The sequence below is a fragment of the Neovison vison genome, chromosome 6 (assembly GCF_020171115.1).
Source record: "Neovison vison isolate M4711 chromosome 6, ASM_NN_V1, whole genome shotgun sequence".
Lineage (NCBI taxonomy): Eukaryota > Metazoa > Chordata > Mammalia > Carnivora > Mustelidae > Neogale > Neogale vison.
The window spans coordinates 224,153,638-224,173,426 of NC_058096.1; the positions used below are offsets into that span (position 1 = coordinate 224,153,638).

The following is a 19,789-nucleotide window of genomic DNA, read 5'->3' on the forward strand; positions in this document are numbered from 1 at the left end:
GCCAGGTGAGGGGCCTGCGGGCGGAGGGCCCGGGCCGCACCCCTTTTCCGGCCGCCGGGACCCTCCTTGCCCCACCCCGGGGGCCCCCCGCCCTGACGCGGGCAGCGGCCCCAGCCGGCTGGGGGGGGGGGGCTCCTAAATCCGGCCGGCCCCGCCCTCTACTGGGCCCCTGCCCACCCCCCATCTGCGGTGCATGGCGGGGGGCGCGGCAGCTGGATTGTTTGGCAGCGCCGCACTGCGCGGCGTCGGGGAGGGGGAGGACGCAGGGGCGCCCCTCTCCCCCAGCCTCAGTTTCCCGGGGCGGTTCTTGCGCATCTGTGCCCGCCCCTCCGCTGCAGGCGCTGGGCCCCGGGTCCCCCCCAGCCAGGGCTCAGCCTGCGGTTCCCCTCCTCCAGCGCGCCTTTGTCCCCTCCAGCCACGGCCTGTGGAGCCCGCGGCACCATGATCGCGACCAAGGAGAAGAATAAAAGCCCGAAGGACAGCATGACGCTTCTTCCTTGCTTCTACTTCGTGGAGGTGAGGGGGGCGGGGGGCGTCGTACCGGTGGGGGCGGGGCGGAGGCCCCGGTTCCACACGCCCTCGGGGGCCTCTGCGGCTCAAGGACAGGGGTGGGTACAGCCCGGGTGCCCGGGTGTGGCGGGTCAGAGGAGTCGGGCTGTGCAGGCGGAGTAGGAGTTCGGGAGGCCCAGCCGCGCGTTCCGGGCTAAGGAAACAGCCTGGGTGAATGCTGGGGAGTGGGACCTTCAGACTGGGGTCCCGGTCGGTAGCTCACCTGGCGGGAGTGGGGGGAGGGAGGGCTTGAGCAAGGCCCCGGGGCCACCCGGTGGCTGGGCTGCAGGGTCCTCCTCCAGCGGGTGGGCTGTGAGGCCTCGGGGTCTGAGTTCCCAGCCCTCCTCTGCTAATGCGGGAGGTTGGCGTCGCATAAGCCTTGGCCGGAGCAGGCCTGGCACACAGCGAGGGCTCTACGAGTGTTGAGGAGAAGAGACTTTCCATGCAGTCAGGTGGCACATACTCAGTGCTGATGACGGCACAGGGGAGGTTGGTCCAGCCTGGGACACATCCTGTGGCCACATCTCCCCCGCATCCACCCGGGGCGTGGGTAGGGGGGAAGCCCCTCCATGGAGGGGTCCAGACAGGACTCCCGGTCCTGGGCAACACCCCCTCCCCCGCAGAGTCACAGAGTCAGTGGCTTAGGGCCAGGCCAAAGGGTCCCTCCACAAGGAGCAGAAACTGGTTGTTTTTCAAATTTGCATTCAAATCCCCATCTTCTCGGATCACTGCAGTCCTCCTCACCGCGCCCCCTCCCCCGTCCTCTTCGCCCCCCCCACACCGCCCCCCCCCCCGTTTCTCCTCACCACCCCTCCCCAGGGTCCTCCTCACGCCCCCCAGGTTCTCTGCACCCCGGTCCTCCTCACCTGCATCCTTCCAGAGAGTTCCACGCCCACTCAAATCTATCAGATTTGAGCCCTTCCCCACCACCTTTTTATTTTATTTTTTATTTTTTTAAGATTGTATTTATTTACTTCACACGGATAGAGATCGCAAGCAGGCAGAGAGAGAGGGGGAAGCAGGCTCCCCGCCGAGCAGAGAGCCCGATGTGGGGCTCCATCCCAGGACCCTGGGATCAGGACCTGTGCGGAAGGCAGAGGCTTACCCCACGGAGACCCCCAGATGCCCCCCCCCCTTTTAGACAAGCTTCTGCTCCTGGCTGTTTCCCAGGGAGCCCTCTCCTTGCAGGCCCCCAGCTCAGGGCGGCTGCACATTCAGGGCTTGTCCCAGACGCTCCTGGGAGGAAAACCCTCTGCCCCACGTGAGTTTTTCTGCAGATCCGACCCCTGGGGACGGGCCCTAGAGGGCCCCCCACCGTGGAGGCCAGGCCGTTTCATGGGGCGCCCGTGCCCGTTACCACCAGGCATCAGCACTGCGTGCTAGTGGCCCTCGGAGGCTGACGAGTCGGGTGCTCGCAAGGCCCCGTGTCTGCGCAAAATTTGCTTTTCTCCGATTGTGACTCTTTCCTGAGTGTGTTCACACACACAAGTCCGGGGGCGGGGCATCGTGCTTTGTGGGCCTCATATGCTCCTTGGTCTCCAGGTCTCCAGATGCAAGAAGTAGGTGCACAGAGACCCTCTGGGGGTGGTGGGCTCCAGAGCAGGCCTTGCCGGCGGGGAGGAGGCTGGGGCAGAGGCCCCCAGCGGGAGCCAGGCAGGTGTCACGGCCGCACCCACACCGCCTGGGAGCTTGGAAAGCCATGTCCGCAGAGCAGGACAGACCCATGGACGCACTTCCCAGGCCCTGCCGGAAACCCTGTCCACTGTCCACGGCCGCCCCAGTCCGATGGTGCTCATGGTTGTGGAGGAGAGAATAACTAAACGCCCCGCATGTGCTGGGTTCTGTGTAGGCGCTTTCTGTAAACTCAATTCATCCAGTTCTGTCCTGAAGCCCTGGGAAGTGGTGATTACCATTCCCGTTTTCAGCTGAGGGAGCTGAGGCAAGGGGGACGGCGGAACCAGGATTCAAGCCCCGAAGAAGCCTGGGGCCCCGTCGCTTAACTGCCTTGGGCCTCATTCCTGCACACAGGGAGCACTCAATAAGTGCTCCTTGGACAAGAGCCAGCTCCTTAACAAGGCCAGCTTTGGTGTTTTTCCCTCTGGAGACCCCCAGTCAGGGCTGGACGGAGGGCCAGGACCCCCGTGAAAGTGGCGTCGAAGGCAGAAGTGAACACGGAGGCCTCTCTGGGCTTCACCTGCGTCTGCTTCGCCATCCATGAAATGGAGAGGGCTACTTCCTGGGGCAGCCAGGCCCCCCTTCCCCTCGGCGCCCGCGTACCCAGTCCCCATAGTGCCAGCCCCAGCCTGGCCCCTGTGGGTGCTCTGGCTGGAGACCCGTGGCCCGGAAGGGAGAGCCAGTGTCCTTCAGAAGGTCCTGCTCAAATCTGAGCTCAGTAGCTGCAAGCGGGGGTGGGGGGGGTGGGGGGGTGGGGGGGGGAGTGGAGGATGGCTAACGGCTGGACAGATGGACCACAGGGCCAGGAGGCTGCATGGGGAGGGATGGGGGCTTGGTGAGCAAGGGTGGGGTGACCCTGGCCGCTGCCCCCCCCAGCTCCCCATAGTGGCATCGTCCATCGTGTCCCTCTACTTCCTGGAGCTGACGGACCTCTTCACGCCGGCCAAGGTGGGTTTCCAGTGCTACGACCGCGCGCTCTCCATGCCCTACGTGGGCACCAACGAGGAGCTCATCCCGCTGCTCATGCTCCTGAGCTTGGCCTTCGCCGCCCCTGCCGCCTCGGTGAGTGCCCGGCGCGGGGCGGGGGAGGGGGCGGGGGAGAGGGCGGGGCCTCGGCTGGCCTGCGGGCGCCCCGGCTGAACACCTCGCTATCGGGCAGATCATGGTCGGCGAGGGCCTGCTGTACTGTGCGCAGTCCCGGCTGTGGGGCCGCGGCGGGGGCCCGGGCGGGGCCGAGGGCAGCATCAGCGCGGGGGGCTGCAGCTTCAACTCCTTCCTGCGGCGCACCGTGCGCTTCGTGGGTGAGTCGCCCCCCCCCCGACCCCCCCTCCCCGTCCCCAGCCCCGGCGCCTGACCGCGCTGCCCCGCAGGCGTCCACGTGTTCGGCCTGTGCGCCACCGCCCTGGTGACCGACGTCATCCAGCTGGCCACGGGCTACCACGCGCCCTTCTTCCTGACCGTGTGCAAGCCCAACTACACGCTGCTGGGCACGTCGTGCGAGGCCAACCCCTACATCACGCAGGACATCTGCGCCGGCCACGACACCCACGCCATCCTGTCTGCGCGGTGAGCCGCCCGCGCCCGGCCGTGCGGGGGGGACGGGGGGGGGGTCGGAGCGCCCCGCCCCGCGCTCACCCGCCGCCTCTTCCAGGAAGACCTTCCCGTCGCAGCACGCCACGCTGTCCGCCTTCGCCGCGGTCTACGTGTCGGTGAGTCCCGGCCCGCCCCCGGCCCGCGCTCTGACCCGACCCGACCCAACCCGCCCCCGGCCCGCGCTCTGACCCGACCCGACCCGCCCCGCCCCCCAGATGTACTTCAACTCGGTCATCTCCGACACCACGAAGCTGCTCAAGCCCATCCTGGTGTTCGCCTTCGCCATCGCGGCGGGCGTCTGCGGCCTCACCCAGATCACGCAGTACCGCAGCCACCCGGTGGACGTCTACGCGGGCTTCCTCATCGGGGCTGGCATCGCCGCCTACCTGGTGAGGGGGCGGGGGAGGCCGACCCCGTCTGGGGAGCGCCGAGCTGGGGGCGGGGTCCTAGGGCGGAGGCCGGCTCCCAGGGGGCGGTCCTAGATGGGGGGGCGGTCCGAGGGCGGAGGCACGAGGTGGGGGGCGGGGTCCTAGGGCGGAGGCCGGAGGTGGGGGGCGGTCCGAGGGCGGAGGCCGGCCCCCCAGGGGGCGGTCCTAGGTGGGGGGCGGTCCGAGGGCTGAGGCCAGAGGTGGGGGGCGGTCCGAGGGCGGAAGCCGGCCCCCAGGGGGCGGTCCTAGGTGGGGGGCGGTCCGAGGGCTGAGGCCAGAGGTGGGGGGTGGTCCGAGGGCGGAAGCCGGCCCCCAGGGGGAGGTCCAAGGGCGGAGGCCCGAGGTGGGGGGCGGGCCGAGGGCGGAAGCCGGCCCCCAGGGGGCGGTCCTAGGTGGGGGGCGGGCCGAGGGCTGAGGCCAGAGGTGGGGGGCGGTCCGAGGGCGGAAGCCGGCCCCCAGGGGGAGGTCCAAGGGCGGAGGCCCGAGGTGGGGGGCGGGCCGAGGGCGGAAGCCGGCCCCCAGGGGGCGGTCCTAGGTGGGGGGCGGTCCGAGGGCGGAAGCCGGCCCCCAGGGGGAGGTCCAAGGGCGGAGGCCCGAGGTGGGGGGCGGGCCGAGGGCGGAGGCCGGCCCCCAGGGGTAGGTCCGAGGTGGGGGGGCGGTCCCCAAGGGATGGTGGGATTGGGGAGGTCTGTGAGCCGGGTGATGCGGACCCCCAGCGAGGAGGTGGGAGGGGGTAGGACTGGCCTTGCGCTGGGCGGACTCTGCTGGGTCTCCTTCCTTGGAATGCGGGAGTCCGAGTCTCAGGGGCAACTTGCTGAGTGTCTAGAGCATGAGTGGCCTGACCAGAATTTGTCGTCCTGGGGAAAGGGTGGGACTCTGCCCTCTGAATCTGCACCGAGGGCCAGCCTTCTCCCCTCAGACCGCCTCGGCAGGTTTGTTGCCCGGTGAGCAGTCTGGTCTTCAGCCCCCGCCTCACCCCCAGGCCTGCCACGCTGTGGGCAACTTTCAGGCCCCAACTACAGAGAAGCAGACGGCGCTGGCCCCGGCCAAGGACGCGCTGCGGGCACTGACCCAGCGGGGCCACGACTCCGTGTACCAGCAGAACAAGTCCGTGAGCACGGACGAGCTGGGCCCACCGGGGCGGCTGGAAGGCGGGCCCCGGCCGGTAGCCAGAGAGAAGACCTCCCTGGGCAGCCTGAAGCGGGCCAGTGTGGACGTGGACTTGCTGGCCCCACGCAGCCCCATGGGCAAGGAGAACATGGTCACGTTCAGCCACACCCTGCCCCGTGTCAGCACACCCTCGCTCGATGACCCTGCTCGCCGCCACATGACCATCCACGTGCCCCTCGACGCCTCCCGCTCCAAGCAGCTCATCAGCGAGTGGAAGCAGAAGTCGCTGGAGGGCCGAGGCCTGGCAGGGCTGCCGGACGAGGCCAGCCCCGGCCACCTGCGGGCACCGACAGAGCCCATGGCAGAGGAGGAGGAAGAGGAGGAGGAGGAGGAAGAGGAGGAAGAGGAGGAGGAGGAGGAAGAGGAGGAGGGCGAGGAAGGGGGTCGAGCCCCACCCTCACTCTACCCCACCGTCCAGGCCCGGCCGGGGCTGGGGCCGCGGGTCATTCTACCCCCGCGCTCCGGGCCACAGCCGCTGGTGCACATCCCTGAGGAGGGGGCGCAGGCGGCCACGGGCCTGTCTCCCAAGAGCAGCGCGACCGTGCGGGCCAAGTGGCTCATGATGGCAGAGAAGAGTGGGGCGGCGGCGGCCGCAGCCTCCGCACAGCCCCGCGTGGCCAACCCACCGCGGCTGCTCCAGGTGATCGCCATGTCCAAGGCGCCGGGGGCGCCGGGCGGGCCGGGCCCCAAGCTGGCGGAGCCCGCCTCGTCCTCCAGCGCCAGCTCCGACTCCTCACAGTACCGCTCGCCGTCGGACCGCGACTCGGCCAGCATCGTCACCATCGACGCGCATGCGCCCCACCACCCCGTGGTCCACCTGTCCGCGGGGAACGGGCCCTGGGAATGGAAGACGGCGGGGGGCGCAGCCAAGGGCGTGGAGGGCGAGGGCGGCTACGAGCTGGGGGACCTGGCTCGCGGCTTCCGCGTCGGGCCCAAGCCGCCAGGGCTGTCCCCCGGCTCGTCCATCAGTGACGTGGACCAAGAGGAGCCGCGGTTCGGGGCGGTGGCCACGGTGAACCTGGCCACCGGCGAGGGGCTGCCCCCGCTGGGCGCGGCCGACGGCGCGCTGGGCCCCGCCAGCCGCGAGTCCACGCTGAGGCGCAAGGCCGGCGGCCTGGTGCTGGGCGAGACCGCGGGCGAGGCGGAGGCGGAGAGCTACTACCGCAAGATGCAGGCGGCCCGGAGGTTCAAGGACTGATGGGGGGGGCTGAGATGGCGCATGGGGGCGTGGGTGGAGGCCACAGGGCGGGCGGGGGAGGGGGGAGGAGGCTTCACCTCAGACAATAAAAGGTCGAAAGCAACCAGAGTCCTGGCTGAGTCACTGCTGTGCGGACCGTCCCCCCCCAACCCCCCACCCCCTCCTCTCGCGCACAAGGGACGGGGTGCGGGGAGCCAGATCCTGACCCGCAGCTGGGGGCGGGGGTGGCAGACGCAGGCGGCCAGACCCTGGGCACCCACGTTTCCGGCTCCCCTGAGCCCGACCGGCCTCAGCAGCGAGAGGAGCAGCGGAGCTCACACGGAAGGGGAACAGGAGAGCGAAGGCAGGGTGCAGAGACATTTATTCCCAAGTCCAGCAGACCGGCCAGCTGCCCTCTACAATACGCACCGAAGAAAAGAGCCTACAGAAAAGGTAGGAGTTGTAAAATTGCTTTAATTCGGTTCTCTCTGCATTACAAGCCGCTGGGGGGGGGGCCGTGGGATGTGCCGCGCTCCCCGTTACAATACTGAGCCTGTAACTGTGGGTTACCAAAATATACATCTGTGTCACCTTTATAAAAAACCATGTTTGCTGCCCCTCGTTTTACAACAGGTATAAAAAAATTATAAATATTTACACCCTTGTTCCACCCCAACACGGAAACTCGAGGGTCCAGGCCCGAGGGAGGGGCTGGCCAGCATGGGGTCTGCTCACAGGGGAGCCCCTTGGACCCGTGAGTGCAGGACGACGGGCAGGAGACAGTTAAGACTCGGGGGCCGCTGTCCCTCTTCCTGGGGCCCCAGCGTTAGAGGCAGACAAAAAAACAAACAAAACTTTGGTCCAAAATCTGCAGGAGAGCGGAAACCCTGAACGTTTTAAGAGCGCTTGTCCCCCCCTGGGGTGGGGGTGGGGGGACCGTTAGGTGTAAGGCATCTGGGGGTGTCCTCGGGAAAGACCGGGGCTCCCCTGCACCGGCCCCCAGCCGGCCTGCCCTGGAATCTGAATCCTGCCCCACGACTTCAGCACAAGGATAAGGTCGAAAGTACAGTATGCAAGGTGGTACACGAGGAAACGGAGAGTACACGCACACTTTTATCTTGCTATATAAAAAGTTACTTAAAACTATCTCTTTTGCATATAAATGAGATTAGAGTATTTGGTCAAGTTGAAATATTGCTGGGCACAGACTCTGCAGCTGCGTCGAAGCGTAATACAGAGGTTCTGGGGGGCGGAGCTCAGAGCTGGAGGTGGCCGGTGCCCACGGGGCCTTGCCCCGGGTCAGGGTCCCTGGGGCTGGGGCGAATCACACACTTGATTGAACGGGTTGGGGTGCCGGCCGGACCCTGCAGCTCACAGCCCCCCGCTGCACCAGGCACATGATCCCACGCGGGAGGCCCCCCCCCCCACAGGGGGCCCCGCCAGAGCAGTGGGTTGTAAGGCACAGGAAAGCCGAGTCGAGGTCTGGGAACGCCCACCCCGCAGAGGCTGCACAAGGCACGGGCTCGGGGGGCTGGGAGGGGAGCAGGGCGCACTGTCCACTAGTCCCCGAGAGCCTGAGGCCGGCACCCCATCTCCCCAGGGTAAGTAAGGTGAATCGGATTTAATTTTTTTAAAAACAGGTAAACTGATTTCTCTTTTAAAAAAATAAAATCTCTGGTCTTTTAAGGTCACTTCAGCTGCTTTTTAAAGTGGCTTTTCTCTGGAATGATGGAAGTTGTGGCCGGGCACCGGCAGGCTGGTCCACGGCAGCCCTAGATGGTGGACTTGGAGAAGGACACCCTCAGGTGGTGGTTCTCGCCCAGGTCGTGGTTGTGCAGGTCGATGAGCGCCTGGATGGCCTCCTCCACGGAGCCCATCTGGATCAGCGCCATTTTGCGGTCCTTCCTGGGGGCCGGGGAGTGAGGGCGGTGAGGGTGGGCCTGGGGGGTGGGCCCCCGAGGGCAGAACAGGGCTGGGGGGGGGCAGGGGGCACTCACTGGAAGAACTTGAACCCCTTGACGATCCCGCCGTTGCTGGAGAAAAGGATCTTCAGGTCGTCCTCAGACACCGAGGGCCTGGCGGGGAGAAGGGGGCTGAACACGGCTGCCTCCCGGGGAGGGCCTGGAGGGGCGCCGAGAGCCTGAGAGGGCCCAGGGAGGACGTCCAACAGGCGTGCCCCAGCCCCTCCCCTAGCAGCCAGGGAAGTTCCGAATACAACCGGGAGGGCCCCCCCCTCAAACCGCGCCCGGCACCTACGGGATGTTGGAGAGGTGCAGGGTGGCCGAAGGCGGGAAGATGTTCTGGAAGTTCTTGGAGCCCGGCTTCTTGAAGCGGTGCAGCGGGGAGTTGCCGTAGTCCTTGGTGAGGCCCTGGTCCTCCTGGCCCTCACGGGGCAGCTGCACATTCTGGTGCTTGGACAGCGTGATGCGCACCGGCTTTCCGTGCAGCTTGTGCCCGTTGAGGTGGCTCATGGCTGGGTGGGGGGGTGCAGGGGTGGGACATGTGTGACTGCAGGTGCCACGGGCACCGGCCCGGGGATGCCCCGCCCGACCACGGCCCCGGGCCTTGCCGCCTCACCCAGCTGCGCCTGGCTCCCGTCGGCCATCTGCACCAGCGCGTTCTCCTTCTTATTGAACAAGATCTTCACCCGCTGCACGTCGCCGTACACGCCTTCAAGAGCACAAGGACAGGCACTGAGCCGCCTGCGGCCCCGAGCCGCCTCCCCTGCCAGCATCCCCACCCCCCGCCCCGCGCACCCCGCAGAGGGCCGGCTCTTCCCGAAGGTTGCTTATTCTGCCTTTGGGCCCTGCGTCTACCACAGGGAGTGTTACCAGGAGGACTACCTTCAGCAGAGAAGTCCTAAAATCCAGGAAAGGTCAATGGCCAAGAACCATCACTTTAGCATGCTACCGACACGTTTTAACTCTTCGAAAAGCATGCAGGGCATAAACCATGCGTCTACGGAGGCGGGGAAATACGCAAACCGAAGGCAAGCCACGTAACGAGGCCCAGGGCCCAACTGCAAACTCATAGTACATCTTAGGGCGTCAAAAATAACCTCCATTAAATGAAAACAAGGTAATAAAAGTGTGAATGATAACATACCGAAAAGAATAAAGAGGCTTTGGGGTGTGACTCTCTTTAGAGGACAGCAGAGCAAGGCAGCGAGGGACAGGGAAAGGGAGAGGTCAGGGGGCGAGATGCCAATCGTCCACCACGAGGAGGCAGCCCCGCAGGCGTGCAGGTTGATGGATGATGAAGTTGTCAAGATGTTAATATTCAAGGGCAGGTTGGTTTCCGGAGAGCAGGGTTTGAGGGGGAATTTTGTTTGTTTATTTATTTATGGTTTTGTTTTGTTTCAAGCAACAACAGGAAGCAGAAGAACCGTGCAGTCAGTTGGCAAAGAAATTCCGGATCAGGGCAAGAAAACAAATTGGGAAAGGGGAAGGGGAGAAAAGAAAAAAAGTAGCAAAAAAACACAGGTCAGTAAATACATAAGAAATACGAGCGCTCCATCAGTCAAGATCTACACACATTACAAGTCACAGGTTCACCTCGCAACACAGCAGGAGAGGCCCTTCCCCGAGGCGGGCAGGAGACCGGGGGGCCGCTGCCTCCTGCGCGCCCGCCGGACGGGCCCCTGCGCCAGGCTCACACAAGCACAAGGCGGAGGAGTCTGTTAGTGGAGGGCTTCGCTGGTGTCGGGCCCGGACGAGCCGCGGGCCGGCCACCCCAGGCCGGGAAGTCACAGGAGGGGCAGACAGGTGACAGAACAGTCTGAAATGCTCACTGAGGCCAGTCCCGACTTCCCCGAGTTAGACCGCGAGCCCCCGCCAGCTCACCCGAGCTCTCTCGGAGCTGGACGCAGCCGCGGGCACGGGCACGGCATGGCCATCCCCCGGCCGAGGCTGCGGGGCGCTCCCGCTCCCACGGGCTGCTTCAGACCCGCCCAGCTGGGCTAGAAACTCTAAGGACCGCTTTCACGACTCTGCGTATTACGGAATTGGAAACGTCGACAAGGCGTCAAGAACGAGAGAACTCTGAGCACGGAGAAGGAGGCAGCGAGCGGGCCAGTGCAGAGGGGCTCACCGCGCCCCGCAGGGGGACCCGAGACCCTGGCTCCTGGGGCAGACAGGAGCCCAGCCTGTTGCCATTCGCACTAAGACCCCGAGTGTGACTCCCCCGCTTGTGCTTCCAAGATCGACAGCCTGGAAGGAAGAGGCACGTACCTCGGGGTTGAGGTTGCTGACCAGCAGGACAGAATTCCCCGCCCCGGCCAGGCCTGGGATGGCGATCCGGCCCGCCGCCGCCGCCGCCGCCGCCGCGGATGGGATGGCCAGGGGGGCCAGCGCCCCGTGCACGTTAGGGACGGAGAGGCCTGGGGACGGAAGGGTGGTCGGGAGGTGAGCAACGGCGCCCAGGGTTCGCTGCCAAGAGGCGAACACGGGTCCTGCCTGTCCTCGTGCAAAGGAGCCCGTGGCCACTCGGCCCAGTGCCCACTGGGCAGCCTTGCCGGCTTCTCCTTCCTCTGTTCACAGCACAGGTTGCACTGGGTCTGGACCCGTCTACATGCGCCCAACAGTACAACAGCTCGGCTCCACGGACGCACCACTGAGCCCCGGGCGGGCCGCGGCCGCGCGTGCATGCAGGCGCCCGTCCCCATGCAGACGACCAGCGGGCGGGCCCCGCAGGCCCCAGCCTGTCTTGAGTGCAGGCCGGCCCCCGGGGGGACGCTCACGGGCGCCCCCGCGGCCCTGCTCACCGGACCACTTCAGCGCATCTACGAGGGACACAGCCCTCCAAACGCCGCGCCCTCGTCCTCGCCCAGACGTGCTTTCAGGGAACCGACCAGACACTGTCGGGTTAGCAGGTTCTCTGCACGGCCCTGCCCTATGACTGCCCTGTCCAGGCTCCTCAGGGAACCCAGAGGCCTGCCCCCGGGAAGGCGGGCTCCCCCCGAGACTGCGCCCACGTCCGCTGCCCGTGGAAGCAGAGCTACGGAAAGGTGCGTGGGCATGCACAAGCGACGCTGGGGACCCAGGTCAAGTGTTTGAGTACCTGCGGCTTGAGGAATTGCAAAGGTGGGAGGGAAACCAGCTCCTGCATACGGAGAGGCTGACATTATACCCGGTGCACCTAGGAACAAACGAGACACTAATCATCGCACCCACCGCCTCGGCAGCAAGCGAGGGCTGCGTGTGTCCGTGACCCACACCCAGCAGGCGGCCTGGGCCGAGGGCCGTGTGGCCCTGCAAGGAGCAATGCTCACCAACCTCCCTGGGCAGAGCCAGCGCCGCGGGGCGCCTGGGGCAGAGCCTGAGCTATGCGTCCTCGCCTCCCACGGCACTTACCAAAGGCGGCGGCCATGGTCTGGTCCAGCGAGGGCTGGCTGTCACCGGAAGGCAGGTCAGGGCGCGTGTAGTCCCGGCTCTTGTCGTTGTTGTACTTGACGTTGAGGCTGGTGAGCTTGGAGAAGTCGATTCGGAGCGTGCAGCAGGCGTTGTAGATGTTCTGTCCGTCCAGCGACTGCGGGGAGAGGCCCGTGAGCGCCCCTGGCTGCGTGCTGGCCGGGCGGGGATCCCAGGGCCCCACTCACCAGCTTGGCGTGCTGGGCGCTCACAGGGTCGGCGTACTGCAGCAAAGCCTGGAACTGGTTATTCTTGGTGAAAGTGATGATCTTCAGAACCGTACCGAACTTGGAAAAGATCTGCGGGAGGAGCGCGGTCAGCCTCCGCCCAGGGACCCCCGCGGTCAGGACCAGGACCCGAGCAGCCGCGAGCCCCCCGCCATCTCACCTGGTGGAGCACATCCAGAGTCACCGGGTAGAAAAGGTTCTCCACGATGATGCGCAGCACTGGGCTCTGGCCGGCCATGGCCATCCCAGCATCCACCGCGGCAGCCGAGGCCGCCAGGGCCAGGTTTCCTGACTGCACGGAGTTCACTGCCTGAAGTGCGGCCTGGGCCCGCTGTGGGGGCAGAGGGGCAGTTCCGGCCCTGAGTCCCACGCCCCAGCTCCCGTGCCCCCCCCACCCCGTCCCCTGCCCGGGGACGCACTGCCTGATTGGGCGAGCTGTCCGTCTTGAGCTCCTTGTGGTTGGAGAACTGGATGTAGATGGGCTGCCCGCGCAGCACGGGCGTCACGGACGTGTAGTAGTTCACCATGGTGTTGGCGGCCTCCTCCGTGTTCATCTCGATGAAGGCCTGGCAGGGCAAGAGCATGAGCCGGGCCCAGACCCCCGAGGCCCTCCTGGGAATGGGGGCTCACACGGCGGAGGCGGGTACCTGATTTTTCCCTTTCAGCATCAGGAGATTGGTGACCTTCCCAAAGGGGAGCCCCAGGGAGATGACCTCGCCCTCTGTCACGTCGCCCGGGAGCTTGCGGATGTGGATCACTCTGGAGGGCACGCCCGCGCTTCTGTTGTCCCCCTTAAACTTCTTGCTATCGTTCCCATTTGCTGCAAAGAGGAGCCGATTGTAGGGCACAGAGCGCCATGCGGGTCCGATGAAGCCAGCTTCCTGACTGCCGAGCCATAGCAAGGACAGGGCAGCCCCCACGCCTGGTATCCACCCTGCCTGCCTGACGGTCCACAGGAAGTCAGGTGAGAACAAACCGGGCTCCAGGGCGAAGAGCCAGGACCAATTCACCCAAGTGTCCTCCAAAGCAGCAGAGCACGCGCGGATGGACGGGAGGAACCCCCCCCCAAGCCAGGAACTGGGGACTGCACTCGGGGTTACCTGCAGAAGCCGAGTTACTGCTCATGATAAAGGGTCCGTTACTGACGCAGGCAGAGAAAAGCTCGTCGGATCCCCGCTGGAAAGAGAGAGGGCGTGTGGGGCACAGCCAAGTACCAGAGGACCTCCCCAAGACCCCGTGCCCACCTCTCTGCTCCAACTGGCTTTATGGCGATACCCGGAACCGCGACCATGCCTCCCTCACCAGGGCCACATGGTCCTAACCCCAAACACCGCTCCTCTTCCAAGAGCAGGGGAGGGGACCACCACCTACAGAGGCTTTGCCCGTACGTCACTGCCATTCCACGTTCTGCAGACCCTCCGTGTGCGCGGACAGGGCTGCACAGGGACGAGCCCAAACCCACTGTCCTAGAGAGCTCAGCTGTAGCCCTGCCCGTGTCAAGACCGGGGGACCATCTTCGACAACCACAGGGCCGCTGGCAGGCCCGGGGAACAAAGCCCCCTTGTCCCGTGGCAGCCACTCGGCTTAGCCACAGGAGACTGCCCTATTTTCCAGGCGTCTGAGGGAACCTGAGCCTTGCCCTCACGGCTTTTGGACAGAAATACTACCCCTCGATGCAGCAGGAGGTGCCGTCCAGTGAGGGGTGGGGGCACCTGGGGGAGCCCACGAGGGCCTGAGGAACCCCAAAGGCCCATTTGTGTACGACATCTGGGATGTGTGGCTGCCGCGGTCTCTCCACAAACGTGTGCACCTGCTGGTCTCAGCGTGGCGCACGTCAGACAGACCCGGGGCCTGGCAAGCAGGCAGCCGTCCCTCCACGGAGGCCCGAGGACGGAGCCCCTCTCGACAAGAGCCCCACGGGACGTGGACTTGGCTGCCACCTAACACTTCTGCCCTCTGCAGACCGGACCCCAGGATCGAGAACTGTGTCCTGGGCTCCATGACCAGGAACCAGGAGTAACTCCTCAAGGAATGTCTGGAAGCAAAACCGGGAGCCAAGAGAGTCTCGAGGCCCAGCACCGCGGCAGGGATGGGGAGGACCAGCCCGGCCGGGCCGCCAGCAGCCTCACGCCTTCTCCCCCAGACCGCTTTTCCAGCTGCTGATGTCTGTAGGACACCGCGTCTCCACCCCTGCTCCGAACCACCCGCTCAGCCTGGCACAGCCACCTAGGGATGCTCGGGCTTCCCCGCTGCTGGTGCCGGCGCCCGACAACCCCTCAGAACCTCCACGCCCAGCAGCCTGCGAGAGCAGCACAGGAATGCCAAGATGCTTCCAGACTGCCCTCGGGGAGGAGGACCAGGAACGGTGGACCCACGTGGCTCAGGGAGCTCCAGCAGGCTTGTCACAACCCAGACCCAGGCCCCAGGATAGGCCGGCACCCGCAGAGGGCCTCCCAGCCCACAGCTCTGGAGGCCACAGGCCCACAGATCGGCATCACAGCTCAGAAAGAGGAATGAACCGTTAAGACTTGGTCCCGCGCGGAAGTCTGACACCACAGAGCACATCAAAAACCACCCCCCAGCTGCCGCTGGCCTTCAGGACTGCCGAGTCCGGCGACACCCATGCCCAGGACCTAGAGCATTTAGGACCCTCACCAAGGGGAGGCACGTCCAGATCCCACTAACCTGAGCCACAGCAAAGCCCCTTCCGTCTCTGGCCTGAGACCCTGACCTGCCCCCACAGGCTCACAAAGGAGCCCCCGTCTGTTAGCCATGCAGCCTTAGAAAGGGCTTCTGGGCACCTGCCTCTGACCGGAGTGGGTAGGGCCGGGAGCAGCATTCCTGGAGCAGAAGCATTCCTGGCCACCCTGTCCCCCTGCAACCATGTCCTGAGGACCACTTGTCAGCTCCCGCTCCCACCCCCCACCCCCAGGACACAGGGCCAGGGTGCTCAGCAGCACCTTATGGCACTGGGACAGCACGAGGCTCAAGGGGCGACTGCCCGCAGGGACAGACCCCACGCGCAGCTGCACTAGGCCAGGCCCTCTTCCTAAGCCGGCGCTGGGAGGCCCCACTGGCACGTACCCCGGAACCCATCTAGGATCAACAGAATGAGACCCTCAAGTGTGTACTCGCTCCTGAGCTCGGGGCTGCTCTGCCGGGACAGCAGCGCGTAACCACCTCTCCCATCGAGAGCTAAAAACCCCGACAGCACCCCCTTCCCGCACAGCTGGCCACATCCTCCCCTGCAGGCTGGACACAGGTTTGAGGAGTAGCGCCGGGCAGTGCGCCTCAGCCCCCGCCCCAAGCAGAACACCCCCAGGGCTTCTGTCTGTTCAGCTCTGAATCTGGAAGCAAAGGTCCCCTGGAAACAGGATGGCCAAAGGGGGACCACTCCAAGGACAGCCGCTGAAGAGCTGTCCCAGCTGGAGCGCGGCTCCCACGGAAGGGGGAGGACGGCACGCAACCCAGACGTTTTCTGCGGTTGTGACAAATGCTCCAGATCAAAGTCCCTCTCCCCCTCCTGCCGCCAAACAAACAGGTTTTATCTGCAGGAAGATCAAGACAGGCAGCGGGTGAAGACAAAAACCCACTTGGGAAAGTGAAACCCAGCCCAGGCATCACGGCCGACTGACCAGAAACCATCTGGCTGCCGGCTCAGGTCACCCGAGCCCGAGCAGGGAGCTCAGGAACCTCGACCGCAGGGGGGGGGGGGGACCTCCCCCGGCTCCCAGCCACCGCCAGGACAGAGCTGGGAACCGGCGAAGCGGCAGGGCTCCAGGGCTCCGTCAGCCCCAGGATTCCCGCAGGTCACCCACGTGGGCGCACCCAGGCCTGGTCCCCACTGGGGGCAGGATCACCGCGGCCCGACTTCCCCCGCCCAGCCTGCCTTTGTCACTCCTCCCACTCACAGGTAACACAAGCTCCTTCCCTCCCTCCAAAGAGGCTGCGGAATCCTCCGCAGCAAAAGCTCTGTGGTGTGGACCAGCAGCAGCAGCAGCAGCAGCCCCGACGGTCCCAGCCCCACTACCCACCCCACCAGCCGCCTGGGGCACAACCAGACGTGGACGCGGCCCACGGAAACCACATGTCCCCTCGGTGTGCAGCCGCTTCGGCCTGGGCGGCCACAAGCCGGCCTCTTGCCGGCAGAGAGGCCCTCGAGCCCACGAGGCCCGGAAGGCCCAGGCCGGGGCGGGTGTGACGCCGCCGGGCGGGGCCTCACGGGGGCCTGGAGGCGAGCAGAGGGGCCCACGCGGGTCAGCGCAAACTCAGGGTGCGCGAGCGTGAGGAGGAACCGGAGCCAGCGCGCCTACCTTCGTACCAACTGCTATGTCTGGGACAATGCTGTAGAGAGAAAGAGAGGACAACAGTTAGCCGGCTGTGCCGCCATCTCAGCAGGCCGGAGAGGCCGTCCCCCTCCCGGCGGCCGCCACCGGGACGTTGGGAGCCCCCCCCCACCGCCAGCAGTGTGGCCTCTGGCTGCACAACATCCCCCTCCGCGGAAGGCAGGAAGCGAGCGGCGTCCTGCGTGACCCCCACTTGAAGAGGAGCCACCATTGTCTTCCCGCTCCCTCCCTCCCAGCAGGACCAGGCCCCGCCCCCTGCAAGAACCCCAGGACGGACCCTGGACGCGGAGGTTCAAGCGCTGCGGCCTGGTTCACGGGAACGGAAGCACTTCGGGAACGTTTTCAAACGGGGCAACAGACCAGGTGAAAGAGGCCCTCAGGCCCTGGGGTCAGGCCTCTGAGAGACCCGGGGGGCAGCTCCGCAGAAGCGGTCACATAAAATTAACACGGTTACTCATCAACCTGGTTCCGCGTGCCTGGACTTTCTCCCCGCCTCAGGCGGGCTGCGCGGAAGGCGGGAAGAAAACACGGCTCCGGGAGGGAGGGCTCCCACGGCCCTGCCCGCCTCCGCTCTCAGCACCATCCAAGGGCACTGCTGTGGCACCTACAAACGGACCCGGTCCTCGCCGACCCACAGGCATCCGTTCCAGGAAGGGGTTTACCCACCCGTGTGCCGAGGCCTGGAGGCCCCTGGACAAACCCACCCGTGTGGTCACGGCGGCCCCCAGCCAGGCCAGGGAAAGGCTGTCGCAGACTCAGACCTGGCAGGGGCCCCTGCGCCCCCCCGGCCTGGACAAAAGCCAGCTTCCTCCACTGTTTCCCTCTTTGGTTCGGAGACCTCCTGGTTCCTTCCTGCCCTCCTGCCCTCGGGGAACCAAGCTTGCAGGACTCAAAACACCGCTGTGGTCATGGGGTCCACACCCCTCACCTGCCCTTTCTCAAACCCGTTTGGGGTCCTTCACAGCAGGGCCTTTACCTCCCGCTACCAAAACGCGACACAGAAAACCTCCCACGCACCGGTTATCAACTGACTTTTAAAAAAGCCTTCCTGAGCCAAAAACCAGCTTCCCAGAAAACCCCAAAGAATGAAAAGCACGCAGCTTCGCGCGCTGATCCGGAGCGGCTCCGGCTTCCCACTCCCTGGCAGGGCCTCGCGCGCAGGAGGTCTCCCAAGACACGGCCTCTCTGCGGGGGTCGGGGAGCCCTCCCTGGGCAAGGCCGCGGCACGGCCGAGACCGTGCGGCCGGCGCCCCGCGAGCAGACCGCGCTCCTCCCGCTCGAGGCCCGGATGCGAGTCAGCCCGAAACCGGTGATTTCAAACCCCGGGCCCCGGCACACGTGACCCGGCAGGCGTCGCGCGCCCCGCCCGAGGGTCAGCCCAGGGGCGGAAGGAGGGCGCGCTCGACGCTCGGGATCCGGAGAGGCGAGGCCGCGCCGCCCGCGGGACCCTCCGGCTCCGGAAGCCGCGGCCCCCGCCCCGCCCCACGGGGAAACGACGAGGCGCCCGCTCCACGCGAGCGCCCACCCCTTCCCCCCGGACCAGCAGAGCCCCAACACCAAGGGCCCTCCGACACAGGCACGTCGGCCCCGCGTCCCAGGACCTGCGACGAGCCAGCGCCACCACGGCCCCGGCCCGAGCGGCTGCCCCGCCGCCGGGGGCTCTGCCCGCGGGGAACAGCCGGCCCGGAGCGCCCCCCGCGGGCAGGAACAAAGGGGGGGTGGGGGGGCCGGGCGCGCGGCCATCCTTTGTGGGTAGACGGGGAGGGGCCCGGCGGCCGGAGAAGGCGGAGGAGGGCCCGCACCCTTCCGGGCAGGAGGGCGGCGTCTCCCGGCCGCGCCCGAGCCCCCGGCGGGCGGGGGAGGCCCAGGACAGAGTCCGCGCGGCGGGAAAGACCGCGCACGCGCAAAGCCCAACGGGGGGGGGGGGGAGGGAGGGGACGCGGAGAGCTGCGCGCGCAAGCGCGGAGGCTCGACGGGGAGCGGAAAGGGCCATACCGGGCGCGCGAAGGGGGTACGGGGAGCGGGAAGGCCCTCACGGGGCGCGCGTAGGCTGGCGCGTGCGCGCGGGGCACGGACGGGAAGCGGGAAGGGCCGCGCGGCCGCCGCGTGCGTTCGGGCCGAGGTACGCGGGGGCCGGAAACGGGCAGGACTCGGGCCCGGCCAACCCCCTCCCAGTCCAGGGGGCGCTGCCCGCCCGGCGGCCCCCTGCAACCTCCCCTGCGGCCGCGCCCCAGGCCCAGGGAAAGGAGGAACCCCGGGGGCGCCCGAGAACCCGGGCGGAGGCGGAGCGACGCGCGGCCCGCGGCCCCGAAGATGCCCGGACGGCGGCGAGGGGAGGGATGGAGCGCGAGGCGGCCGTCGGGGAGCGCGGAGAGACAATACTTACCCGTCCATTGCACACGGAGGAGACCCGCAGGGGACGGAGTGGAGGCGCCGGAATAGCAGGAACCGACCCAACGGCTCCGAGTTATAGACTCACAAAATGGCGGAGACGCCCGAACACGTCCCCCGCGCGCTTTGCCCATTGGCTCCCGCCACGGGGAGGGGGCGGGGCGGGCACCGCGGGTCCCTGCCAGCGCCTCCCAATGGCTCGGAGGCTGTCGGGGGGGGTGGAGCCAAGAGGAATAGCAGGCGGCCATTGGGGAAGGCGGCCGTCCGTCAGGGCTCGAAGCGGAAACGACCCGTGGAGACGGGGGAGGGGAGAGAAGGCGGGATCATATCACGGAGGCTGAGCCAGTGAGCGAGCTGCTCTCCTGCGTGGGGCTTTGCGAGAGAAGCCATCTTGAGAGTGGGTACGTGGCGAGTCAGGTGGCGCGCAGCGCGCTTTCCACCAGGCTGCCGCCATCGTGCAAATGGGCAGGGGCCGTCCACGGGGAGGGTGGTGGTCGCCATCTTGGAGTCGGGCAGGGAACCTGTGAGGCTCCATCTTGCTTTAGGGCACGTGGCTGAAAAGGCTGGTTCGCACCGAGCCCTTCCTCCTAGGCTGGCACGCGGGGAAGCGGAGGCCGCTTAGCCCGTCTCAGAGTAGCCAGGGCTCCGTCTGCGCGGCTGGTCTCCGATATCGAGACCGTGATGTGGTGCTGGATGGCCCCCGACGGTCCTCCCGCCCTGCCCACGTTGGGGGGCTGCGCCCCGGGCGCGCAGAGCCCCGTCCCGCCGTCCTGGGCTCTGCAGGACGGGCTGCGTCTCCGCTGGGCGGCCAGGGAACGTCCTGAGC

The 19,789-nt window shown here is 66.7% G+C and overlaps 2 protein-coding genes across 4 annotated transcripts; one reads left to right on the forward strand and one right to left on the reverse strand.

The window, feature by feature from the left end:
• Positions 1–6,612, forward strand: PLPPR3 (phospholipid phosphatase related 3). 2 transcript variants are annotated; one of them, XM_044254745.1, is made up of 8 exons: positions 1–5; positions 396–516; positions 3,100–3,285; positions 3,383–3,524; positions 3,594–3,789; positions 3,875–3,932; positions 4,032–4,205; positions 5,164–6,612. In XM_044254745.1, the coding sequence occupies exons 2-8, from the start codon at positions 442–444 to the stop codon at positions 6,610–6,612; spliced, it is 2,280 nt and encodes a 759-aa protein (XP_044110680.1). In that variant the 5' UTR covers positions 1–5; positions 396–441. The 2 variants fall into 2 exon arrangements, with proteins under 2 accessions (XP_044110680.1, XP_044110681.1); XM_044254746.1 differs by having other exon boundaries at positions 5,227–6,612.
• A 433-nt stretch (positions 6,613–7,045) lies between these two features.
• On the reverse strand, positions 7,046–19,063 carry PTBP1 (polypyrimidine tract binding protein 1). Of its 2 annotated transcripts, XM_044254748.1 has the most exons (15): positions 18,959–19,063; positions 16,540–16,570; positions 13,327–13,402; positions 12,874–13,046; positions 12,646–12,792; positions 12,387–12,557; positions 12,188–12,298; positions 11,943–12,117; positions 11,650–11,727; positions 10,821–10,969; positions 9,697–9,730; positions 9,169–9,261; positions 8,848–9,064; positions 8,589–8,666; positions 7,046–8,496 (listed from the first exon to the last, which is right to left on the reverse strand). In XM_044254748.1, exons 1-15 carry the CDS (start codon positions 18,964–18,966, stop codon positions 8,364–8,366), a joined length of 1,674 nt encoding a protein of 557 aa, XP_044110683.1. In that variant the 5' UTR covers positions 18,967–19,063; the 3' UTR covers positions 7,046–8,363. The 2 variants fall into 2 exon arrangements, with proteins under 2 accessions (XP_044110683.1, XP_044110684.1); XM_044254749.1 differs by lacking the exon at positions 11,650–11,727.
• Positions 19,064–19,789: the final 726 nt, after the last annotated feature.

Coding starts and splice junctions, on each gene's coding strand:
- PLPPR3 (XM_044254745.1), top strand. CDS start 442: ATGATCGCGACCAAGGAGAAGAATAAAAGCCCGAAGGACAGCATGACG. Junction 3,525..3,593: donor GCGCACCGTGCGCTTCGTGG/GTGAGTCGCCCC, acceptor GCTGCCCCGCAG/GCGTCCACGTGTTCGGCCTG. Junction 3,790..3,874: donor CACGCCATCCTGTCTGCGCG/GTGAGCCGCCCG, acceptor CGCCTCTTCCAG/GAAGACCTTCCCGTCGCAGC.
- PTBP1 (XM_044254748.1), bottom strand. Junction 12,793..12,873: donor TGCTGAAAGGGAAAAATCAG/GTACCCGCCTCC, acceptor TTGCCCTGCCAG/GCCTTCATCGAGATGAACAC. Junction 12,558..12,645: donor ACAGCTCGCCCAATCAGGCA/GTGCGTCCCCGG, acceptor CTGCCCCCACAG/CGGGCCCAGGCCGCACTTCA.